The sequence below is a fragment of the Pipistrellus hanaki genome (genome assembly GCF_964339955.1).
Source record: "Pipistrellus hanaki genome assembly, chromosome: 7".
NCBI classification, from domain to species: Eukaryota; Metazoa; Chordata; class Mammalia; order Chiroptera; family Vespertilionidae; genus Pipistrellus; species Pipistrellus hanaki.
This window is the reverse complement of record NC_140509.1, coordinates 35,713,774-35,741,193: the sequence shown is the minus strand read 5'-3', so window position 1 is coordinate 35,741,193 and position 27,420 is coordinate 35,713,774. Positions and strand designations below refer to the sequence as shown.

Sequence of the window (27,420 nt, the reverse complement as noted above, 5' to 3'; positions counted from 1 at the left end):
TTGATGATGTGCTGTACTGTATGACACAGCAATCCACTCTTGTGTGTGCGCACCAGAAATCAAATAAAAAAATGTTCATAACAACATTTCCTTTTTCTGTTTAAAAGAAAGATGCAGTTCAAACCTGGCAACAGAAGAGAAAAACTGTGATACAGTCATACAATGAAATGAAATGTAACAGTGAAAAGCAGGAGACTAGGGTACTTGTTTCAAAATGATAATGCCCAAATGAGCAAAAAAGGAAGTGAGAAAAGAGGAATTCCATTTCTTTTATTATTATTTAAGGATACATACATGGAGGTAAAACGATAAAGGACAGAAAGACTATGATAACACAGAATTCAGAAGGGCTCCACCATCAAATTGGGACGGGACAGGGGCAAAGAGCTCACGGTGCTTGAAAGGAAAGGCAATAGCTGCTGGCAGGCAGACAGGGGTTTCTTCGTTACTCTTTACATTTCAGTGAGTACATACGTATTTTCTAGGTATGTACAGGTGTCTATGTTCCACTGAATGTATGAAATAATTTTAAATCGGAGTGGCTGTAACAAACACAGGCAAAGATTACACATCGTGTTTCAGATGATATCCATCACCAGGCGTGCAACTCCCTCACCTCAACTCTGTCCTTCTCCACTGGGCTGTCGCTGCAGCTTTTGTTCCTGTTTTTCTCATCCTTGGGGGTGGAGACTGCCCTGCTTAGACAGTACTGTAACATTCTGAGGCCTCCACGCCTGCTGATCACTGATCGAAAGGATGACTAAACTAACCTGACCTGCATTTCTAGAAGAACTGGGAAAACTCTGAAAGTCAGGGTTACAAGAGGGTGGCTTATGTGGCTTCATGATTTAGCACATTCTGCAAACGTACAGCCTGTTCTCTTTTATCTCCTCCTTCCTCCTCCCTCTGTCTTGGTGTTTAAGGTTTGAAATAGTTTGGTGATGAGGTCAGCTTTAGACACTGCCTTCAGAAATGCTTTCTTCCGCTTTCAGAGGTGGCTGCATCCAAGGGGGCCCCTCTATTAAAGGTGGCAGCCTCACTGTACTTGCTTTCTACCTCCAATTAGAGGAACAAATCTACCAGCTAGGGCTTCGGTGTACTCAGGAAACCATCCCTCTGTTATACCAACCAAGGGACCAAGGGATTTAATGCCATCCTGCCTGAGATGATTCTGTGGTCAACTCCCATCTCTCTCTCTCTCTCTCTCTCTCTCTCACACACACACACACACACACACACACACATACACGACAGCATGTGCATCTCCTCAAATGGTCATATGATATGTCTACATTTTTATAATTAATCTGTAGATATGGGGCTCATGGATGAGAGTAGAAACCCAGCATCCTAACTTAACAGGAAGGTTTCAACCAAACACTGAACTAACATTAAAAAAAGGTGAAAGAAAGGGAACAAACACTCCATTTTCAGAATATGTGTTTTCTGGAATTTATTCCTTTTTAATGTTGAATATAAAATCTGAGATGTCACCAATGCCTTTAGGGACAAATGCATACAAATTGAAATCTAAAAATAACAATTATGCAGATCAAAGTGGCCCTGACACTTAAGGAAAGCTGCTAAATGAAAAGCATTTCTAGGAAAAAACAAATCCCTCTGTAGCAAAATCAAATTTTAAAAAACCAAAACAAACAAACAAGTAAATAAACAAAAAGAGACTTTTGTACCTTTCAATAACAGGAAAAAATAGATTTAGTTATATAAATCCATGTAATACAAAAACATCTATGTGGGAATGTTGAATAAATCTATAAAACAGAAACAAATCTAAAATATATTAAAGTCTGAGAAAAAAAATCTTCCTTTTCTACTCTTTGATTTTTAAGAGAACACCATAATTTGGAGGAGAAAAAAAACACACATTTCTCCCCAACAAAATTTCCTTGTGGAATGCATATACCGCATATAACTAGCAGGATGGCACTGTGTATTTTATCTAATTTTAAAATGGCATACTTGGATTTCTGGCAGCACATTTCCTTTGTCCCAACAAGCCTTCTACAGGAAATAAAAATTCTGTCTTGAAATGCCCTTGATATTACCTCTATGCCTGCAGTCCCACCCACTTTTTCCCTAGGCTTTTAAGACTGTGATTATCTAAATCGAAAGGGAGCTAGGTAAAGAAGGGAACATGAAAACGATTCCATGTTTGAAATTCAGCTGGTAATATAGTACAAGTAAGGACCCAACATTCTCTGAAGACAGTGTGGTTCCACAGGGCAATCCCTCAGTACTCAGCAGAGCCTGGGTACTGTGGTACGGCGTCAACGCCACACAGTGTGCTTCTAGCTCACACATAGCAAGTACAGCCGAGGCTGGTCTCTCTTATTTCCTTGCTGACGAAAAAAGAAGAAAAAAGAAGGTAGGGTGAGGAGCAGATGATGTGTAACTGTGACAGTAATTTAGCACTACTATTCATCTAGTCTGTTTAGAAGAATCGCACTGGGCCTACAATAGCCATAATAATTCAAAAATTTTAAGACAAATCTGAGTAGCTTTCCCTGCCTAGCAAGTATTGTATTGACCCTAAAACCCCAGAACTTAACTTAGAAAGTCTCGATCTTCACAAGTTGGTTTTTGGTGCTCACTGGCAAGAGCAGACAATATATTAAATTAGATCATTGCAACATTCAAAAAAATTTTAATTGCTGTAGCTTAAAAAGAAAGTCTAAGTCTTATCAGAAGACTTGCATACTCAAACACAATATTCAGTTTAAAAAAAAAAATCCTGGATAGTCTCTGGGATTTATCAAATGGATTTGACCCGGACCCTTGTTTCACAACAGCTTTCCTTGGAGGGAAAACTGTGGGTCGTGTTTGTGTTCCAGTCCAGCAGAAATCTGTGGCATGCTTTTCTCCTGAATGCAGTCCTGGGCTACAAATCTGTCTAGGATTTTAGCTTTTGCATTCAACGAGTCCACATATAGCAAGTTGGAGGGTGAGAGCACATACGCAATAGGGCTTCAATTCTTCTGTTCTTTCAATTTCTTATAAATACCCTGCTCAGAATCTAAGCGGAAGGTCCGGCATCAGGATACTGAGAATAGCGAATATTTTAGGTAGCCTGCTGGTAATATGTCCTATTTAAGATTCTTCCCGTTTGGCAACTAAAAACTCTAAAGAAAATGTAAGCAGGGACAAGGATGTAGCCTCTGCCCTAATAAAACAGGCATGTTTAGTGTTTATCAGCATCCACTCCAGAGGGAGTAAAGATTTTGCATGCCAAGTACAATTCAGATTTATCCCCAACAGCCCCTTTCTCATATATGCTGCTCTGGAAACTCACTGAGCTCGTATATGGGATGAGAACATGTATTTACATTACTCTGAAAAATCTGAGACTGTGCATTGGCCAGAAATATGAAGAAGCAAAGTTAAAGAACCAAGGGAAAGTAAGTCAGAAAAAAATTAAATTGTGCAGCAATATTAGCATCTTTTAATATGCCTTATCAAGGGTTCACAAAATATATCTAACCAAGATCTTCCTTTCTCAAAAAAATATAATCCCTTCACAAAATATAATAAGCAGCTGTTAGTCAGGGTAGCTCCATTTAAAAATATATGTGCACATATGTATAAGTTGCTAGAACTGAAAATGCCTTCAGATATGAGTCAAGTACTTTTCCTATAAATTTACTATCTAATTAGTGCACTTCTTAAAATATACTTTTAAACAGTTTTATGCATGTAGGGGGAAATTTCCTCTTGCAAGAGATAAAGAAGCATCTATTTTCCAAAATAGTAATTATTTTCACCCATGTAATTTGATTCTGATCACACGTAGTTGCAACAGTGATTTTTTGGAAACATCTGTGGTGGTTCGAGGATTTATGAGGGTAAGAATTTGCACTACCAAAAGGAGCCTAGGACATCCAACTTTTTCGGTAGGCGTTATTACAAAGCGCTGAAAGTGACATTTGTGATTTTGCAGCAAAATCTTAATTCCTTTGTCAACCAACATTTCTTTTTTCTTTCTGATCCAAAGACTCTAATATCCTGGCAGACTAATTTAAGGATACAACCCAGGCAACTTAAAGAGAAGAAAGTCTGAGCAATAGTGGCATCAACTACAACCTAGGACAGATCCAATGTTTTCTCTCTGATGGTGCCACTCACTCCTCTTTCAGTCTTTAAGGAAGCACACACCTGTAACAGGTTTTAGTACCTCCGGGTGAGTGAGGCAACTGCAGGCAATTCTGAAAATAAGAAAAAAAACCCACCACAGTTCTGATTTGGTTTAAAGTGATCATGCAATCCCATTATACCCATGTCTTCCAAGAACACCTTTTCCAAATGCAAGCAGGGTTACTACTGATGATGCCTGTGGCTCTTGTCACAGTGATGCATTAGGTGAGAGGTGTGGCTGAGTATCCGGGGGCGCTCCAAAATGCATCTCCATCATCTTCCGCTTGTCTTCTCTAAGGTTCTGCCTGTTTAGTAATGATAATTCAAAACAGCCAGTTATTACTGACAACAAAATTCGTCCGGACAGTAGTATTTTAAATGCCAGGAACAGACATGTTGGGAATCCCAATAAATCACCCCCACATGATGGATAAGAACAAATCCTGAGTTTCAGGACGAGAGGCCAGATTTAAATCTCACACACCTGGCCTGCCAAATAGGAAAGCGAAAAGTTTCAACAACCGCCAAGACCCCTCTCAGAGGCACTGTTCCAGTCCCACCCGGGTGAGCAGGATGTGTGTGGCCCAGCCCCTCGGGGGGCTGTGGAGAGTGGCCCACGGTAAAGAACAGCACTGCAGGGCCATACCTCTTTGTAAATAGCGGCCGCCCCAATACCCCGGAGGGCTCCGTGCTTCACCCACCAGACACCTGGCATGCAGGGCCTCCGCCCTGCTCCAGCTCTGGTTGGTTGGTGCCCAGGGTCTACCAGTTGCTATCACTCTGGAAAGGCAGCGATCTCTGAAAGCAGAAACTTCTTCAGTCCCTGCTGTGAGTCTATAAAATAAGTGATGGCTCCAGACAGTCAGAGAAGAAAGTGGGTTTCCCCAGGGTTTCCCTGCCTTTCAACTTCTCTAGAAGAGTGGGAATTTGCTATTTTAAATATTAACAACTCATTTAAATTCTTTTAAAAGTCTTACCCTAAAGGCCACCACGGTGAGACCTCCACCTTCCTCTGCCTCCCACCTTGCCTACTTTGCGAACTGCCGGAGTCCACACTGCACCTGTGCAGTCTGAGCCATAAACGTTCCTTTCCTACATCTCTCTTCTGTCTCCTCACTGTGTAAGAGCAATTACAGATGCTAATGGTGCCTGTCTGTACTCCCTGGCAGGCTTTCTAGACCTGTGCTTTGTGTGTGCACACTGTATAGAGGGTAGGGAAGGAGATGAGAACAGGGGGCTAACCATCTTTTACTGCATTACACCTGTGAATGCTCTCAGGCCTTACAGTATAGACTGTGTAATGAATTACCACCACGGTAAAATGTAAGTAACAAGAAAAGAAGGAAATGCTGAACTGCTCTTAAAGATACTCCTATTTCTCTCCAATGAAGATAAAGGGAGTATGGATTGTTAATAACTCTTCTGGCCCCAAATGGTTCATGTCAACCTGGCCAGTGTGGCTCAGTTCGTTGGAGCATCATCCCACACACCAAAAAGGTTGTGGGTTCAATTCTCTGGCAGGGCACATATCCAGGTTATAGGTTCAATCCCTGGTCAGGGCTTGTATGGAGGCAACGGGTTGATGTTTCTCTCTTATATCAGTGTTTCCCTCTCTTCTCTCTCTAAATATCAAACTCTGGACCATGGGCTTCCACTCTGGTCCCATGTGCTCCTGCTCAGGCACCTGCAAATGGTGGTCTGACTGGGTGGGGACCTCTGAGCCCTCAATCCTTTGGAATGGTTTGCTGAAGTCAAGTAAACATCAATGGCATCAAGACCAACTTTAATAATAAGACTACAAGTCATGTGAGAATGCTTCTTTTATCACAGGTTTCTTGAGAAACTTCTGAGAGAATAAATATTTTTGAAGAGTAGAACAGTCAGCCTAAAGAGTGCCTAAGGAGCCGAAACCGGTTTGGCTCAGTGGTAAAGCGTCGGTCTGCGGACTGAAAGGTCCCGGGTCAATTCCGGTCAAGGGCATGTACCTTGGTTGCAGGCAACTGGTGGGGGTGTGTAAGAGGCAACTGGTCGATGTTTCTCTCTCATCGACGTTTCTAGCTCTCTATCTCTCTCCCTTCCTCTCTGTAAAAAATCAATAAAATATATTTTTTTAAAAAAGAGTGCCTAAGGAATCCAGATCTTCAGGGAAAATAAGAGCAAGGAAGGCAAGCACACATTATTTTCTTTTAAATAAACATACCATTTAAAAAATATACTTGATTGATTTTTTACATAGAGGGATAGAGTTAGAAACATCGATCAGCTGTCTCCTGCACACTCCCTACAGGTATGTGTCCGCAACCAAAGTACATGCCCTTGACTGGAATAGAACCTGGGACCCTTGAGTCCGCAGGCTGACACTCTATCCACTGAGCCAAACCAGTTAGGGCCAGTATTTTTTTTAAAAAGGCTTTTGTATAGACAGTGTTGTCCATTGGATTTATGTATCAGATTATTCCTACCCTAGTTTTTTCCAGTTCTTTGAAGGTACATCTGGATTGTTTAATATCCTTGGATAAAACAGGTTATAAAATACTAGTTTTTTCTAACAAGTATTCCAATGTTCCAACTTTATAAAAATAGTCTTAAGAACCTTTTAATATTATATATGTGGGTTTGCCTCTGTTTAAAATATGTGCATGGAAACCACCCACAACCATCTGTGGACTTACTGATGCAAAAACAAAGGAAGACTTCCCATCAGCTATAAACTACAAGTGCTGGTGTATAATTTATATTATTGATAGTCGCTGCCTTCCTCCCACAGGTGTTCCAAAAATGGTGCAAATCCTACGCAGCCTCAAAAGACCTATTACTTACAGACATCAAAGTTGCCGATAATGCACTTCTATTTCAATCCAGTGTTAAAAATGGTACTTTAGAACTCAGTCTCATTTGAAATACAGTAAAAACTTCAATTGCTAGGTATATAAAGATTTCAAGGAAATACACCAAAAATGTTAATGTGTTTATCTCTAGATGTTGGGATAATAGTCGACTTTTATTTTCTAACCAACACATTTTTGTATGTTCTCATTTTTCTAAATGAGCCTAAGCTACTTTCATAATCAGAATAAAACCAGCGTCACCCTGGCTGAGTGGCTTAGTTCGTTGGAGCATCATCCCACACACCAAAAAGGGTGTGGGCTCAATTCTCTGGCAGGGCACATATCCAGGTTGCAGGTTCAATCCCTGGTCAGGGCTTATATGGGAGGCAATGGATTGATGTTTCTCTCTTATATCAGTGTTCCCCTCTCTTCTCTCTCTCCCTCTGTCTAATTACCAATAAAATAAAATAAATATTGTCTTTAAAGGGTAAATAATCAAAATATTGTCTTATTTAATAAGGAAATGCTATTTTTTAAAAACATGTTTTATTGATTTTTTACAGAGAGGAAGTGAGAGGGACCGAGAATTAGAAACATTGATGAGAGAGAAACATAGATCAGCTGCCTCTTGCACACCCTCTAGTGGGGATGTGCCCGCAACCAAGGTAAATGCCCTTGACCAGAATCAAACCTGGGACTCTTCAGTCCACAGGCTGACGCTCTATCCACTGAGCTAAACCGGTTTCGGCAGGAAATGCTATTTTTTATTTTGAAAGTGAACCCATGTGCTTCACAAAGTTGTGATAATATACATCATTTCTACACCTAAATATTTAAAAACTTGAGCCTTTTGTTCTCTAAAAGACATATGACACACTAAAGCAGCTTTGAAAACATTTTGATTAGTTTAAGAATTGTAGGGTTGTTTTCAATGTTGACTACTTGCTAATGCAGTCCATCTCTCTTTTAAATTAAATGAATTAAACGTGCAAAAGACCTTAAAAATATGGCTTTTATGCTGCAATTAAAAAAAAGCATAAATTATTATAAGCTTGCACTTTAAAATAGAAAGCACCTACCATTTTTTGCTATCTTAAATTCTTCTTGGAAGAAGGGGAAATAAATTATAAATAAATTAAATTATTAATTAAAAACAAACTAATATAAACAATTGAAAACTGAAAAGAAAAAAAAATATTAGGCATCTTTTTATATTTTTTACCCTGGGCAGTCTCTAATTATGCATTTAAACAAACGAAAGCTAAATATTTAGGGTATATGTGCATCCTCTTAACACTTCCAACTTCAATTGAGAACAGCTAAGAAAAATTGAAGAAAAATGCAAAGATTTACTTACCTTTGATGCCAACCGTGACTTCAGGCCTAAGAATGAAAAGACTGTGTTGCTTTCCTTTGATTCAAAGAAACTGTCATAATCCTAAGGGGGGGAAAAAGGGGGGGGGGGGAGAAAATAAACAAAAGCAAACAATTATCTTTGTATTTGGTGCTTTAGGCAATTTTTTTTTTTTTTTTTAGAGAGACTGCTTTCTTCCTTTTTTTTTTTTTTTTTTTTTTTTTTTTGGAAAAACATGTTTTTATTGATTTTAGAGAGAAAGGAAGGGAGAGAGAGAAAAACATCAATTAGCTAATTAGCTGCTGACTGGGGATTGAGCCCACAACCTGGACATATGCCCTGACTGGCAATGAACTGGTGACCTTTCAGTGCACAGGAAAATGCTCAATTAACCAACTAAGCCACATTGGCCAGGGCTTGACAAATGCTTTGTAATTAAAAAAAATTTTCCCCCCTTTATTTTTAGAGAGATAGAATGGAAAGGGATAGAGTGCTAAAAACATATTATAGATGAGAGAAAAACATCCTTGATCGGCTGCCTCCTGCACTCCATCTGCTGGGGATCAAGTCTACAACCCGAGCATGGGCCCTGACTGGCAGTCGGAATCTAACCAGTGACCTCTTGAGTCCTGGATCAATGTTCAACTGCTGAGCCACACCAGGCCTGCCAGGCACACAAATTCTTCATGAAAATAAAAAATGTACCACTGCTCCATCCAGGTCATGGAAAAGCTATATAAATCTACTCATTTGCCCTGCTTTAGCCTAAAAATTTCTTTGAGTATGACGATAAATGTAACAAGTTTTTAATCCAAAGCCTGTGACGGGATTAAAACATAAAACAATGACAAAAGAAATGAAACCTAAACACACTCCCTTTCCTTTGTGGGACAAACTAACATTTATTTGTGTGAAACCACCGTGACCTAAGACTTTATTCTAGCACCTCAATATGGAAGGCTGCCTCCCAATTCTACTCTAGATAGGCTGTTATCTAAGGCTTTTAAAAAGCCTATCACTGGCTGAACAGAAACCTGTAAAGGTCTCCAAGTGTCAATATGAGTGCTGCTATTCTACCTTTGAAGTTGTCCATATTCTTAAAGAATGTGTCTTCAGAGAGAATAAAAAGATCAAGTAAAAACTAGAGAAAACTAAATTCTCTATGACATTTACCTTTGCCTCAGAGGCAGAATCATTTTTCTCTTCCTACTTTCACAAAAAGAAACCATTAAGGAATTCTAGTCAATAAGTTCTTCAATTGTTTCTTTTCCACAGTTTGCATATGTAATACTACAGTTTCTAAGTTGATATAAAGCAGTTTTAAAGTTTGGTAGAGGTCCCTTTTAATAACTTTATCCTGAGTAAATACTGTAAGCAGACAAAGATCAGAATCATATTTAGGCATTCCCTTTGTGGGAGGCACCTTACGATCAATCTATCATTTAATCTCTACCACCACCCACCAAGTAAGACACTGGCTCACAGAAGGAAAAAAAAAATGTTGCCCAAGTTTGACAGCTAATACATGAGAGAGCTGAGATTTGGGCCCATTTCCATTGATGTTGTAACTGATGTTTTTTGTTCTCTATGAAGCTTCTTACCCAAGAAGGAACCACGTGTAGGGCACTCTGTATGAGAGTCACTGAAGCCTAGTGATCCACTGCCAAGCTGAACCAGTGGCATCACAGACACTTTGAAACCTATCTAGGAATCTAAAGGAGCGTCGATGACTTGTGGAGATCTGCTTCTTGCAAAGCATGCCTCAGTTGATGAAAAAAAATCTGATTTGACTCCATGTAGAGACTCTCTTGTACAAATGTTTCAGCAGGGTGAGGTTGGAATTGCGTTTCAAAATGTTAAGTTTGAGAAATTATATGAGATACCCAAGCAGTGACTCTACAGTATTATAGATTTTGTAGAATTTTTTGAAAAATATTACAATTTTTAGAAGAAAACTATGTCACAAATAATGCAGGTCTACATCTGATATGGAATTTAGGCAAAATACCATGAGCTGAAAATGTTAAAAATATTCTTTATAATGAAGATATTTCCAAACAGTTGAATGACATTTCACTGGGTTCAAAAAATAATCCTGTTCCATATATATAGTGTGTCCCCAAAAATATATATACACACTTCTACAGAAATGAATAACTTTTTTTGTCAGTGCCTGTTTTCAAACTGATGACCTTCTGGCCCAGGCACTGCTGATAATTCGAAGCAATGGAATCACAAATATCAGGAATCATTTCATTCAGTATTTGTGTGCCCTCAATCTGTCAACTGTTGCTGGTTTTGTACCATAAACTTTATTATATGTCCCTATAAAAATGTCTAGTGGATACATTTTCTTTATTCAAAGCTTAGCCTAGCTTCACCCATTATTTCAAATCAGTTAAACGTGAAAAGGAGTGAAAATTAAATGAGTTACCAGCTGTTGAAGCGAATATATTTTTGGGGGGGAGACACCCTTTGAATAATGATAAAGGCAGTGCTCGTGTTTGAACTGCATTTTCAAACTTCCAGTAGCATTTTAGGATGAATTTCCTATGTTCAAAGCCTAGTCTGGCTGAAAAGAAAGAAACATCAATTGAGCTATCAGTTGTTAAAGTGTGTATACATGTTTTTGGGACACCTTGTGTATTCTCTAGCTGGTCGTTTGTTGCTTATATTTAATGTAACAAGAGGGAGACGGCTAACCTACAGCCAGATTTATCGCGCCCTTTTAAATATCCACCATACGAAAACTGGTGTATTTGTTCCTCCCCCTACCAAATTCGGCCACTATTCAGTCTAAACTCTTTCCTTAGAGAATATCATTTAGTCATGGCCCTAATTAAAGTCACAACTTTAGCTCTGATTTCTCCTCTCATTTCTGGTTCTATATAATCACTAATTCTTCACAGACTCTTAAACAGAAGGGATTTACATCACAATTCGTGATCTTCCTGCCACACCACAAGATGGGCCTCTAAGAAAATGGCACCACCATCTAGTGGACTCTACCACATCAGAAATCAAGGTACCACACGACTCCTCCCTTTCCTCAGCTAACAACTGTCTTCCATTTCCTTCAACCTCTCCATTTTGACATCCATCTCAGAACCCTAATCTAAGCTAGATTTCTGCAGTAGCACCTCAATTTATCAGCCTTCCTCCAAAATAACCTATTTCTACCCCATCATTCTCAGCTGAAGACAGACTGCTTTTTTAAAAATGAGACGATGATCATATTGCTCTCTTCTTAAATTCTTTCCTTCAAAGCTTCTCATTGCTCTTAAAATACGAATTAAAATTCTTAACATGGCTTAAAAGACTCTATGTGGCCCAATTCTGACTTAGTCAAGAATAAGGAGAAGAGAGGTCCATGTACCAACAACTATCTAGTTCACAGGTTTTGTATGGTATATATGCTCAGTGAACTGTATATGTGGTGTCCTGTGGTCTCCTGAGTTATATGATCTTGATCAACTCATTTAACCTCCTCACACTATTACTTCATTTCTGCGTCAGATACTAACAAAGTCCCTGAAGCCTCATAATTCTTTAAAGTGATGGAGCATTCAGCGGAGTTGCTTTTAAATGGGCGGTTAGTTGTGTCTAGGTGTAAAGTCACCCAAATATTCTGGTTTCTAAAGATACCTATTTAAAAATTTTACCTCTCTCTGATTTCACTGAATAGGAAAAGGAAGAGACAATAGTGGGAGAGAAACCATTAGGACTAGTGACTCAGTTGTCAAAATGCTATTCCCGTTTTGAATTTTGAAAGGCCTTTTTACCTTTCTACTTGATTAATAATCTCTGATGGTCAGTGCGAAATGCAGGAATGAAAAAACTAATAAGGTAAGAAATAAAAAATGAGAGAGAATGCCTGACTCAATCTCTATAAGTGAAGCGTGAATTTTACTTTAAAAGACTGAAATGCTAACATGAAAGTATCTTGCATGCAACAGATCAAAAGGCAATTTACCATGAAAATGTGTATAATTCAGGTTTCACTGTTTATGTTAAAAATCTTAATTTAAAAATAGTTACAGTTCTCCAAATCATAAAACTGGAAATAAGGTCAACTCTCACAAACACGCTTCATACATAAAACAGGACATGTAAAATCTATACATGTAGAGAAAATATGTAACTTTCTAAAGAATCCATTTAACATTCAATCAAAACTATTCTCTACAAAACTGTAAATTTTAGTTAACAACAAAAGTATTTAGAAATTTCAGATATTTAGAAATCTCAGAAGGGCAACATTTTTTATTTAGATTTTTAAAAAATCTTCTTTAACTGTATCTCGGTCATAAATATTATAAGCATTATTTTTAAGAACCTTTAACTCACTACCACATAACTATAGCTAGGGAGTGGGCTTCTTACCCAAATACTGAGTTGGATCCTCCCAAGAGTTTAGAAATTGTCACTTAAGGTAATTAACTCCTTCCAAGTGACAAATGTAAAAAATTGGTAAATTAACTTTAAAAGCAGAATAGTTTAATGAAATAATTTTTAAAAGTCAATGTTAGAAAAGTACCTAACACACCAGGTTACCAATAATACTTGTCAAGTGGATGAATTAGCTGTCTGCTGATTAATGGCTGGTGTGCCATGTTTTAGGTAATCTCATGCTAGTAACATAATTTGAATAAATACAATTTCTACTCTATTAATTACAGGTTTTAAAGAATGATGTACACAATTTACTTTCTGACATTCAAAAGCTTTTGAGTGGTCTGAGGAATCTCAAAGTGTAAAAGGTTAAATTACTTTCCTTGTCATGTTTAGGCAAAGAGTATGCGATTGATAATTTAAAATCTAGGATTTCTGAATAGTTAATACCTCCTTCCAAATATAACAAACAGAATGATGTGAAATAATTTCAGAGTTAAATAGCATTAGAAAATTTTAAATCACATCTTACTGATTAGTAGTATAAGTTATTGTGGCCTTAGGCATTTCCCAATAAAAGAGAAAGATCTGCTTCCTTATCAAATTCATTTCACTTATCAGGCTTATATTTTAAAAAATATATTACGGTTTATACTGCAAACATTAAGATCGCCATTTGTAAAAACTCACTCTCAAGTTGCTAAATAAGCTTGCTGAATTCCTTATAGTCAGACACTCAGAAGTGTTTGTAAATAAACGTCCATAAATGACATATTTCAGGACAATCAACTTTCTGTTAATGATCAGTTAATAGAACCTCTGGCGAAGGGTACAAACACACAGCATATTCAAGATAAAACTGCCTAGTTTCAGAAGCTGGTACATTTTTATTACATTAAAGAAAAAGGGTTAGAAATTTCCTTTGTCTGCAGTGTCAGCTGCTTATGAAAAGAAATATTTCTGGACTATATAGATTATCAGAAATGAGCACAATTATTAATGGAATATTTATCTGAATGTTGCAATTTTAAGAAGAATAAAACAAGCTAAACAGTTGTTAAAAAAAAAAAAAAAAGAACTTCCATCACCTATACTTGTTTGTGTTCAAGTGAAAACCAAGGTTCGAGACATTTATAAGGGCATGATAAAATCTGAACAGGTGGAGTTCACAATGGTCTCATTCTTCCAAAGAGCTTCCTTAAGGACATAAGCCGCACACCACAATGATTGGACTATTGTGTGCTAGACGGGCACTTGAGACAAAGACCTTAAAGTTCTTTGCCCTTTTAATGTCCCCTAAGAGAGCAGTGGGGAAAACCCACAACAGCCACTCTGAAAAGTGGTGCCGCTCCCCACGCTAAGTCAATGACAATTAATCGACAGACCTACGTTATTTCTATATGCCGAGGCCATATCCAAGGCGGAGGTTGCAGGGAACAAGACAACACGAGGCCTACAAGGAAATGGTGGCAGCAATCGATTCTAAATGAGCCCAAGCAAATCTAGTTTCTCCAAAAGATGAAAATCTTTTTAAAATATTCATTCTAAGATGATAAGAGTTACTGCTGCTGTTTACATTGGGCCAAGCTCCTACTCCTTTAAGTTTCAAGCCGGAGGGTATCCTCTGAGCAGAATTCTTGGCTTTGTGGTTAAAGGCAGTACTATATTCTATTTTATGAAATCTTGGTAGAGAAGGAAAAAAACAGTTGGCAGTTCCAATCCTAGTAGGATATATAATATAAGATGCAGTTGTCTAAAACAGCTTCATTCAGCAATTTTTATGCCAAACACTAAAAATATGAGTAAGCCCAAAACTGACTATTTTAAATTCCTAATTCATGTTCAACGTTTCCAACCATACTAGTATACGATAGCAAGGCAAGCAAAAACATGTACCCAAGCACCAATTGAAATTGGATGGAAAATATTTTTGTGCTAAACATAGGAAAAGGAACCAGCAATAAAATTTTAATAACTACCCCGAGGAGTAAGTGAAAAGGCTAAAATTAGTTAAGAGACTTTCTTGGATATTGACATTTGTCATTCCCTTTTACACCACAGGGTTAGTAAAACAGGATTATATATTGCCTTCTGTGACTGCCCACAGAACTAAACAGTTCTGTAGGGAATAGTATTTCTATGTTTAAAACAATATAAATATATGTTTACATATTATTGTATAATAGTTACTATAGTTACAGAAGAGAATTTGACTTATAAATTTTAGCAGTGCTAAATAGTGTGTGCGCATTGTGTGTGTTTAAATCAAAACAGAAAAAAAAAAAAGAGAAATAAGAGAAGTTATAAGAATGCAAATCACCCTGCATCTTAAAAAAAAAAAAAAAAAGTAAACACTGTCTACAGTTAAAGTCAAGGAATATATATATTAGTATATGAAACAAAGTGGTAATAACTTAAGAACCTTGTAAAAGAGGCTACATCTTGGGAATCTGGGGGAGGGCATGTATAAAGAAGGACAGAGAAAAACTGACTCCTTGCTTTGACCCTCCTGTAAACAGGCTTTATTGTCCTAACATTGATATTAACATGGTCTTAATGGTTTTGTTTTCTTTTCATTAATTTTATTTACATAGGCTCAGAAAGAGAAAAAAATTTTAACAAAAATGAAATGGCCAGTTTGTCCGGCCAGTGTTGAGCTTGATCCATGAACCAGGGTTCAATTCTTGGTCAGGGCACATGCTGGGGTCTGGGACTTGATCCCCAGTAGGGGGCATGTAGGAGGCAGCCAATCAATGATGTTTTTATCTCTCTCTCCCTTCTCTCTCTGAAATCAATAAAAAATAAAAAAAGAAAGGAAGGAAGGAAGGAAGGAAGGAAGGAAGGAAGGAAGGAAGGAAGGAAGGAAGGAAAGAAGGAAAGAAGGGAGGGAGGGAACTGCCAGTTTGGATATAAGTTAAAATAGAGTGCTCAACATTCAATTGGGGTGGCCTGAAACTGTCTGGTTGAAGGTTTTCAATATTCACAGCACAAGTTGTTTTTATGACAGATATGTCCCAGGGACTGACTCATCACTGTAGAATACTGCAGCAAACATCTCCATAAGGTGAAAATGGGAGATTAAACAGAAGAAAAAGTGGGGTTATAGAGAAAATGTTATGCTTTGGGGCATACATCTGATCAGCAATCAGTGATAAAGAAGACTTCTCTATCACCCCTTCCCCAACACCCGTTTCCTTTCCTAGTAGCTGGGAGAATGTCGGATACGATTTTTTACAGTAAAATGTCTAGAGGAGAAGATTCTCCTTGATAAGTGATTTTTTTAAACAGGAGGCCTTGGAATACAGATTTTTCAAATTCAGATAAAAAGTTTCCTAAGGAAATTCTACCTGTGGGATATGTGAGCTTCTAATAGAGATGATTTCTGAAATAGATTTCACGGCAAAATTTAGAAGTCTTAATAAGCTTGTTTTTGAGACAGTTGGCTTTGAGTTTTATTAATAAAATGAAAATACAAATGCTCAGAACCTTGACAAGGTTAGACCCAACAGAATGGAGTAGCTCCCTGCTAAGATAAGTTCCAATATCTGTGGAACTACTGACCAGTTCACAGAACCAGTTTTTAAAAATGTGGTCTATGTTCCTAGTGTTCTGACAGGCACCAGATACTAAGATGAACATGCCATGGAGCCTACAGAGAGTGAGCACAAGAAACTCAGGAATCAACTAAAGGCAAAACGTGAAAAGAAAAAAATTCTACGAGATAAATGTCATAATAGCAATAATGAGGCACAGGTTTTCTAGGAATGGGGAGGGGGGTAATAAGCAGAGTCCTAGTTAATTACAGGAAGAGCAATGACATCTTTAAGGACTCAATTATATAATTCTTAGATATAAGGATTTACTGAGCACTTATCTCAGTGAATGAATACTAGCTTATCCTATATAAGGCTAATATGCAAACTGCCCCCTCGGAAGTTCAACCGACCTGGAGTTTGACGGCTCACTATGATGTGCACTGAACACTAGGGGGTAGCACAGAATGAAGGAAGGCCCCGGCCCGCACACAGCCAGGGGAAGGAAGGCCCCAATTGGCCCTGATCACCAGCCAGGCCTAGGGACTCTACCTGTGCACAAATTTCATGCACTGGGCCGCTAGTATAATAATTCAACAACAACAAAAAAATTTAGGATCTCATATATATAAGAAAGAGATCTTAAAAACTTGCATAGAAGAAATTGACAAAAACATACAATAGTTCAAGGAAAATGGCATTAGACTTCTCAATTGCAGTCTTCTCAACAATGATATTGAACCAAAACCATCAAAATTCTTCCCAAGCTAGAATTCTATACCCAGCCAAATTACCACTCAACTACAAGCCCAGAATAATGGCATTTTCATTCCTGCAAATAATAGAAGTCTTAAAACAAAGATCTTTGTTTTAAGACTTCTAGCATTATTTGACTAATAGCTTTATTTTAAAACTATAGTTCGTACACATTTTCAACTGTTACCTTATTTTGGTCTGCACATAAGAATACATTTTCTAGCCGAGGCCGGTTTGGCTCAATGGATAGAGCGTCGGCTTGGGGACTGAAGGGACCCGGGTTCGATTCTGGTCAAGGGCATGTACCTTGGTTGCGGGCATATCCCCGGTAGGGGCTGTGTAAGAGGCAGCTGATCGATGACTCTCTCTCATCGATGTTTCTAACTATCTCTCTCCCTTCCTCTCTGTACAAAATCAATAAAATATATTAAAAAAAATAAATAAATAAAATAAAATAAAAAAAGAATACATTTTCTAGACTCAGAAATTGTGAATGGGATGTACCCTTGGCTACCACATTCTTTCCCTAGTAAAATATGAGATCATGATATAAAAAAAAAAATCCCACAAAACAATAACCTTTATTCTTATTAAGTATTTTAGAAACAGTATCCTATGCAGGTATATAATATCATCTCTTGCTTAAAGATGAGGAAATTTAGGCTTAAAGAGGTGACTTTTCAAATGTGCCACAGACAACATAAAGTAGTAGAACTCAAATCTATCTCCAATGCTATGTTCAGGAGTCTCCTCTTGATATGCATGTAAGAACTCTGTGCACAATATTTATGGCTTAATGTTTTAATATCTTTCTTCCTTTGCACACAGGAAACTGTTTCCTTTTAAATCATCAAAAGCACTCTGTTATCCCTTTTCTCCACCCTAATGACAACCTAGCTATTCATGTCACCTCAAGCACCTGGGCACCGTAGCTTAGCCCCTTGCTCTTTTCCAGGCAATCCTGAAGAACTGGAATATAGGTTCCAAAATAAACACTGACTTACATTCTTAGAGCGCTGGCAAAGGCAAATTCTAATTACCCATGAGAAAGAAACTTGTTGAGCCCAGCCTGTGTGGCTCAGTGGTTGAGCATCAGCCCATGCACCAAGAGATAAACAGCTGGATTCCCTGGTCAGGGCACATGATTGGGTTTGATGTTTCTATCTCTTTCTTCCTCTCTCTCTAAAATCAATTTTAAAAAAAGAAACTTCTTGATTTTTTTTTTTCTTAACCTAAGAGTAAGAAGGAAAACAGTAATTAGACAACAGGGACTTCATATGCTACATACAGCAAGAAGGCACCTAATGTATTTTACATGTTCATAATGATTTTATATATATATATATATATATATATATATATATATATATATATATATATATTGTAGTAAAGGGAAAGGGGAAAAGGCTCAAGAATAATTACTCCTCTTAATCTGCCCCCCAAAACCTATTAATAAAAAATATGCTTTAAATTTTATAACACAATGAAATCATGCACACAGCTTCCCTTTCATCCCTTTTTCTAAAGCAAACAAGAGACAAGAAAATTCCCAGACACACATGCACTCAGACACACACACACTGTCTGTGACCTTAGACTCTTGGCCCCTCCTTTAGACTTGTGGACCTGAATAGGCACCGTATGAAGAGGTGACAGTCCTAACTGAAAAAAACCCTGTGCTCCAGGTGGCTCTGTGATGTGAGAATTGCAAAGAAACAGTGTAATGACCGTCTGGCTACTTACTCCGCAGTACCGGTCACCGTTAAAGATCTGCGGCGGCAGCGGGTTGCCCTGAGCGGGCTTCTTTTCTGGGGGCACGTTCTTGTACATCCACTGCCTCTGTTCTTCCGACATGGTGATGTCCACCTCCTCAAACTCTATCTTGTTGGCTTCCAGAAACCTAACCACATCTTGCTGCTTCTTCTTTATCTAAAAAGAGAAGACACATAAGGAGAAATGCTCATCTGAACAATATATATATATATTTCCAAGTTGAACTAGATTTCACTTCCCATTGTCAGAGGTCACTGATTTAAAAAAAAAAAAAAAAAAAAAAAGCGATTTACATAGGCGCCATGCACTGCCCCCTCTGTGGATATCCAGCAGAGGTCTAAGCCAGTCCTGACACAGTCATTTCTTCACCTAGACTCCCCAGAACGGGGGCACATCTCAGATTGCCTGGAGATTCACACAGTTCTTAGGGGGCCAACTCCATTCCCCCTTCCCACCCACAGGAATTGACATTTATAGTCATGAGCGCTCTCTCTGTTGAAAACTATATATAGCCCATCTGAGAGGTCGGCATTTTATTGATTCCCGGGAGCAGCAACATTTTCATTCCCCTCAGAAGCCTCCTTCGGATATTCCTCAGCTGCAGCCGTGGGCATGAAAGCATCCTTTTATCAGTTCACGAGAGAAAAGTGTTCTCCACTCTGAAGTAAGAGTAAACAGCAAGCACCATTTTATTAGGAACTCTATTTCTTAACCCTTTTCATTCTTCTGATCTTTCATGTTTCCTTCCTCAGTCACTAGGGGTCAGGTGTGTTCATGAAGAGCTGCAAACACATTTGCAGTCCTTGAAATGTTACCAATTTCTTAAGGATTTCTTAAGGATAATTAACCTATATTAATTATTTTAGGTTAATAGTAGGGATACATCACAGATAGACTCATATAGCTTTTTTTCCACCTGTACCTCCCTGCCCTGAACAAATAGCTATCCCCCCCCCCCCCCACACACACACACACACAGCATTTATTGCTGGATTATAATCCTCTACAGCTTAATTGGTCTTTTCTTTCACTGGGTCATACTAGGTAAAATAGCTGGACGTTGCCTGGCCGATGTGGCTCAGTGGTTGAGCATCGACCCATAAACTAGGAGATCAGTATTTGAATCTCAGTCAGGGCACATGCCTGGGTTTTGGGCATGATACCCATTAAGAAGCATGCAGGAGGTAGTCAACTGATGATTCTCTCTCATCATTGATGTTTTGATCCCACTCTCCCTCTGCCTTCCTCTCTCTGATATCAGTAAAAACAAAACAAAACAAAAAAATAGCTGCACCTTGTTCCTTTCACTAAACAATATGTCACGAATATGGTCCCATCATTAAAAGTTTCCAAGAGCATGACCTGCTCAGCATGGCTCAGCGGTTGAGCATCTATCCATGAACCAGGAGGTCACAGTTCGATTTCCAGTCAGGGCACATGTCTGGGTTATAGGCTTAACCCCCGGAGTGGGGCATGCAGGAAGCAGCCAATCAACGATTCTCTCTCATCATTGATGTTTCTATCCCTCCTTTTCCTTTCCTCTCTAAAAATCAATTTTAAAAAAGAGTTTTCAAGAGTATGAATTTTAATGTCTCCCTGGCAACTCCATCATGTAGATGTACAGTTATCTGTTGCTGGATATTTAGTATACTTGTAACTTTCACCACTAGGAATAATACTATATCTTTATTTATAAATCGCTTATTGTTTCTCGCAATACTTTAGGACAAAGTCCTATGAATGAAAGGGCAGACCCAGCATAAATTTCTTTGCAACAAGGCTACATCAGTCAAGAAGTACAGCCTTTCAGTTATAAAATAAATAAGTACTAGAGATATAAACAGCATGGCAACTACAGTTAAAAATACTGTATTGTATTTGGAATTTGCTAAAAGAGTAGATCTTCAGCCAAAACCAGTTTGGCTCAGTGGGTAGAGCGTCGGCCTGCGGACCGAAAGGTCCCAGGTTCAATTCTGGTCAAGGGCATGTACCTTGGTTGCGGGCACATCCCCAGTTGGGGGGGTGCGGGAGGCAGCTGGTCGATGTTTCTCTCTCATCAATGTTTCTAACTCTCTCTCCTTTCCTCTCTGTAAAAAACCAATAATATATATATTTTTTAAAAAGAGTAGATCTTCAGTTTTCATCATAAGAAAAAAGATTATAACAGATGTGGTGTTGATAGATGTTAACTAGACTCATTGTGGTCATATTTTACAATATACACATATATAGAATAATTATATTGTATACCTGAAACTAACATAATGTTGTATGTCAATTATACCTCAATAAAAATACAAGGCCACATCTAATTACATTCCCACTAGCAATATTTGAAAGTATCCATGTCTCAGCACCTCTCCCTCCTTTTAAACAATATTTGAAAGTTGTACTGTAGGAGATTAAAGTTCAAACAATGTGAGGAACTGGAATGTAACTTACTATACTCATCGTATCACAATATATCCATACCTCAAATCATTACATTGTACACCTTAAACTTATACATTATGTCGATTATCTATAATAATCTATAATAACAAAAGCACAATATGCTAATTAGACTGGATGTCCTTCCAGACAAAGTCAGGGCCGTGAGGGAAGCCCGGGTCCCGGGTGCCAGCGGGAAGCCAGTGGCAGCAGCCGGGGGAAGGAAGGCCTACTCTTGCATAATTTCCATGCATTGGGCCTCTAGTATCTCCATAAAACTAAAGGAAAAAGAGAAATGGTTTTTGTTCTAAAAAATTTTCAAATGCATCATGACACACTGACAATGCTCAAGAAGCAAAAGACAGTTCCTCACTGACAATGATAACAACACAGTCACGTAAGGAGTAAAATGTATTTTTTTTTTAAAGGGGCAAGCAAGGGGAGGCATGGCCAGGCATGTGTTTCAAGGAGATCACTTTAATACAACACAACTTAATAAGAAAAAGGGAGAGACTGTTTTACCATTAACACTGTTATGAAAAGATTTCCAAGATATATATTATATGACGTGAGAAAACAAGAGCAGAATTGTAAGTAGACTAAGCACATTCTTCTGAAAAGAAAAAGGGAGAAAAATAGGAACATATTTGTATTTGCTTGTATTTATATTTTTAAAAACTCTTGAAGGTTATCAAAGAATGAACAAAAGTGGTTGCTTAGGGGTCAGGGTAATGGGGACAAAGTGGAGACGAGACTTTTCACTTTCTACCTGTATAAACTTCAGACGTTTGTAAAGAGGGTGAATGTGTCACGGGTCAGAAGGTTAAGCAGAAGAAACCTGTTTTGAGAGCGAACTGCAGGTGTGCCTCACCGAGGGGAGCAGGGGTGCAGGTCAGAGAGAGGCGGTGTTTTACGTAAGTCAGGGCTCCCAGCAGGGCATGAAGCAGGACTCACAGCACTTTGTTATTCATTGGCTCCCATGTTTCTTTACACTTAAAAGAAAGGCCAGCCCTAGCCGATTTGGCTCAGTGGATAGAGAGTCGGCCTGAGGACTCAAGGGTCCCAGGTTCGATTCCTGTCAAGGGCATGTACCTTGGTTGTGGGCACATCCCCAGTGGGGGGTGAGCAGGAGGCAGCTGATCAATGTTTCTCTCCCATCAATGTTTCTAACTTTCTATCCCTCTCCCTTCCTTTCTGTAAAAAAAATCAATAATATATAATATATATATATATATATATATATTATAGAATTTTAGAAAAGGGTTAAGGCTAGAAAATTAACTAATGCGACAGCACGTCACTCAAATAAAAAAAAAAAAGGAGACATTCAACCCAGAAAAGGAGGTTTTCAAGTGGATGTTTGTGACATTAACATCAGGAAGGAAGATGAGTCACGCTGCTGAGCACTGTTTTTCAGATTTGCCTTAAGGTGACTGCAGCCTGGAACTGGGGGAGCCCAGGCTTGAGTGACAGGGGGCCGCCCGCCTCAGGAGGCGGGCCCTTGGGAGCCGCCAAGCCCTGGGTAATGGAAAGGCTTCCTGTGTGGCAACAGGAAGCCATCAAGGGCACTGCGTGTGCTGGGGGCACAAATCCAGGATTCAAATCACAGTAACTTATAGAGTCATTTCCTCAGCACAAAGAGCTCTCTTCTCCTATGTGACTGTTCTGAAACTACGTGTACCTTACAGCCAGGATCAAAATAAATTTGAGAAGCAAATGGAAGAGAAGAATTGTTGGGTAACAGGCACTGCATTCACCCATGTCCATTTAGCCAGGAGTAGAAGGGAGGTCCTTATAACTCCTGGTTGGTTTGTTTCTATTAAACACACTTAGAAACCATGGCACACAGTGCAATTTACCCAGTAGCCATCTCTCTTTCTTAATACAGAAGTCTGGTTCTGTTTGGAAAAGTAATGTGCTCAGCTACAGAATGTGTTCATCCGCACTCCTCTGCAGCGTGGCGGGATCACATGACACAGCTCTGGCCAATCTGATGTAAGGCAGATGCTCCTGGGGATGGCTCCACCATGAATGGAAAGACAAAGTCCATTCTGCCCTTCTCCTTTCCCTGGGAGGTGACGAAACCATTCTGAAAACGTAAAAACAAATGCCCTATGCGAAGGTTGGTCAGAGAGAAGGACAGGAGCCTGCATCCTTGATGACATTTTTCAGGTGTCGCACAGTCTTCTGCAGCCAACTCTAAACCCCTGCGCACTGGACAGACAAACCTCTAATCAGTTAAGCCACTCTGTATCAAGTTTTCTATAGTTTGAATCTAAATGCAATGCTACCTAAATTCTTAATTGCTACTTATAATGTCTTCAGAAATATTGTAGCGTGATGGACTGAAAATAAAAGCTCTTACTGCACAGCAGAGCCTAGAAATAAAAGCTGCAAAATATGAATTTAACAGAAGTGAACTGAATACCTGTCACTGGATGAACAGATGAAAAACAACAACGAAGTTGTTGAACCTACAACAGGGAGATATCTACAGAAGCACGGAAGGTGCCTTCCATCTCACCTACCGTTCAAACATGTGCCCTTACACATCATCCAAAGCTGTTAAAGGGAACAGACACTGCTACAGCCTCAGGCTGCTTCACAGGTAGGCAAGCTATGGCCCATTGGCCAAATTTAGTCTTTATACTTTTTAAATTATTGAAAAAAAGTCAAAACAATATTTCATGACAAAATGAGATTTCATGTATTGTATGAAAATACAAATTTCAGTGTCCATAAATAAGGTTGCATTGGTAGACAGCCTCAGCCATTCATTTACATAATGTCTAAGGCTGCTTTTGCCGCACAATGGCAGTTGAATATAGTTGCAACAGAGGCAGTATCATTTCCAAAGACTAAAGTGTTTACCAGCTGCCCTTTACAGAAAAAGTTTGTCAACCTTGGGTTAGATTACCCAGATCTTCATTTCCAGCTCAAAGTTCACATTCTCAGTAAGTACTTCCCTAATCACCTGATTTTTTTTTTTTTTTTTTTTAACCAGCCACCCTTACAATTTCCCACTTGCCTGCAATGCTTCATTCTTCACCTTAGCACCTAGCATCTGACATACTGTGCGTTTTATGTTCACTATTTGCTTGTCCACCTCCCCCTGCTAGAGCCTAAATTCCAAAGGGCTAGGGATTTTGTCTGCTGGTTTGTTCACTGCTGGATCCCGAGCCTAGAATGGGTGACTGACACATAGCAGATACTCAATAAACATTTGTTAATGAATAGACAGGATTCTCACAAGAAGAAGGATGAATGTAACAGTGGTGCTGACTTCCTTACGATTTTAAATGAGATACCTTCTGCATCACCTCCTTGGAGAGCCCCCTCTAGCCACCTTAGCGGAAGTTTTGTCTAAATCTATTAAAATTTTATTTATCGGTTTACTCATTTTTATAATCATCTCTCTCTCCACACAATGTCCGTTCTGTAAGCAAGGGACTGGCAAGAAGGAGGCCCTCAGTAAATATTAACTGAAGGGATGATTAAAGAATCATCACTCCAGTGCTGAACATCAAAGATTCCCAGGTGATGTTCAAGAGATCACACTCATTGCTAATTTGAGTTAGGAACAAATGTAACTGAAGTTTAGTCAAACAGAAATGTACATCAAATGCTAATATTTCTCAATGGATGCTAAAACTTTATGAGTTTAAAATCGGTGTGTCGAGCATGTTACATCTAACTGGAAATATCAGTAGCCTAAATAATCAGAGGAATCTCTAGGCTCTGAATGCAAAAAGAAGGCTTCACTTCTAACATTGACACTGATATTAAAGGAGATTGTATGTTTAAATAAAAATGCGATTGTCAGTTAATTTTAAGAACTGCAAGTACATACGATAGTATTTTGTTTTGTCCAAATGTATTTTTACTAGTATTAAATTGTTGGTATATTTGCACATTGATGGCAACTGGGAATTAAGCAAATTATTTCCCTGACTCTGCTTTGGACTGCTGCCACAGAATTCTATCACCTGTAAGCACTTCACCCAATTATCTCTGGGAGCTCTGAAGCAAGTGCCTTCGATGTGCTTTGAAGCGGCCTTCTTAGCCACTGCATCAATTAAGTGTTAAGGTCAGGATGTATCTCCCCCAAATTCATTTGTTGAAGCCTAATCCCCAAAGTGATGGTGTTAGAATAGAAGGTGGAGTGAAAAGGCAGTGCTTAGGTTATGAGGGTGGAGCCATCATGAACGGGATTAGTGTCCCTATAAAAAGTCCCAAGAACTCCCTTGCCCCGGTCACCATAGCAAGAAGTCAGCAGTCTGCAATCCGGAAGAGGGCCTTCGCCAGAATCCAACCATGCTGGCACTATGATTCTGGACTTCCGGCCTTTAGAACTGTGAGAAGGGAATTTCGGTTGTTTATAAGCCACCCATTTGTTACAACTGCCTGACTGGACCAAGACAATAAATCTTCACCCTTTCAACTTCAAACCCCTGCAAGACCCACATCTGCTAAGACCCGGATGCCTGAACCACGCCCTGGTGACCCATCCGCACAGGCGCCAGCGCAGGGGTGATGAGCTGCCGGGGCTGCTGTTGCAGAATCTGCTGATGCGGCAGGAACATTCAAGGGCCCCTGGAAACCTGTGAAGATGCTTGAATCTGGCAATCTCCTGGCTCCACGCGTCCCTAGGGACTAGATCAGCAGGCAGGCTAAATAAATTAAATTGCGCTTGACTTAGACTTACCCCCTACTCTGTGACACTGATTTCTAAGTACATTTTAACTCCTCCATTCTCTTCTTGTAGGTTTAGTTCTTTCCAGAAGGCTGCCAGTTAACATGTAATTAAGCAGCCCCTGACAGATTCCTTCCAAAGGCTTCCCAATATGTCTAGTCATGTCTGAATTCCAAGGTGAACACAGATGCTGCAGCACCCTGGGACCTCGGGAGTCACCAGTAAATAAAGAGAAATAATCAATTCGAATTAAGACAGAGTTTTAAAAATTGACATTTCATGTGTGAGCAGTTGTGGGAAAGCAAGCTTAAAGGCAAAACAAGGCACAGATGGAGGGAGGTGAGTTCTGGCCTTGTTGCTTGAGTAGTCTTGGAGAAATTACTCAGCTTCTCTCTCATTCTCAGGTTCCAAATCTGTTAAATGGACCCAATATCTTTTGCTTAATTCCCAATTGCCATTGGTTCATTGGTTCATTGGGAGGATTAACTAAGAAAAGAACAAAGCAATAAGTGGCTCTTGCTCAACTGTTTCATCCAAATGTATTAGCTTTATTTTCTTGCCCTAGATGTAGCCTTCTGAAAAAAATATAGTGACTTCTTGGTACTTTCAAAGGCTTTAGGTATTCTATGCGACAGCTCTTTATTTCACCTACTTGCACACTTTAAATATACAGTTTTCTTTTTTCTGACTTCAGGTAAGGCTAAGGTCTTTCATGTATTTCATGAAAGTCAAAGACAGGCAGAAGAAAGAGGGAAAAAAAAGATTTTCTTATAACTTGACAAAACTTACAGAAGGGTTGAACTAGGCCAAGAGAGGTAGAGGGCCCCAAAATAATTCCTTCTTTCAACTAAAAAAAGAGAAAAGGACTGATAACCTCTCTCTGGTCAAAGACCCCAGAAACTTTCCAGCGATTGAGTAGGGTACCTCAAAAATATACAATATAATTTTGTGGCAAATTCTTCAAGGCTCATTAGGCATTCTATTGTAATAAAGAAGACGTAAATGGAAAAAAAATCTTGTGGCTATTTATGACCTCTCCTGTGAAGTCTGGGAAACTCAAGCCTCAGTTTTCCCATCCACCCTTGCAGCTAGCGCAGTCATGTGACCTAAATCGGGCCTTTTAGGTGTGAGCCCAAGTCTGCTGGGTGGAGCTTCTGGACAAGGCTTTGCTCTCCTGTTGCAGCAGATGGATTAAGATGCTGGGGCCCTTGTCTCTGCCTTTCCTCCCCATACCTGCTAGAAACCTAAGTATAAGGTGCAGAGGCAGCCATCTTAAGGCAATGAGCATCATGAAAAAAACACCCAAGAGAAGCCTAGAAACATAAGCCCTGAGCAAATGGGCCTCCAGACTTACGAGCAGAGATCAAACACATCAGTCAGGTTCTCTCGCACTTGCAGATGAACACGTTCTTAACTAAAACACTTTCTGATGTGCCTCCCTGTTGGGGAGTACGGCCGTGGTGTAGAATAAGAACCAGCAAGCCATCTGCTAACTGTCAACATTCTGATGCT

General features: G+C 39.1%; 1 protein-coding gene across 1 annotated transcript in view; it reads right to left on the bottom strand.

Annotated features, from left to right (window-relative positions):
- Positions 1 to 255: 255 nt before the first annotated feature.
- The window catches only part of SH3BGRL2 (SH3 domain binding glutamate rich protein like 2), a 59,567-nt gene continuing 32,402 nt past the window's right edge, over positions 256 to 27,420 (bottom strand). The window contains exons 2-4 of the mRNA XM_084889497.1: positions 18,756 to 18,941; positions 8,335 to 8,415; positions 256 to 4,454 (exon numbers count right to left, since the gene is read on the bottom strand). Of these exons, the coding sequence (XP_084745623.1) occupies positions 4,443 to 4,454; positions 8,335 to 8,415; positions 18,756 to 18,941 (279 nt within the window). The 3' untranslated portion in view covers positions 256 to 4,442. The remainder of the gene's footprint in view (positions 4,455 to 8,334; positions 8,416 to 18,755; positions 18,942 to 27,420) is intronic.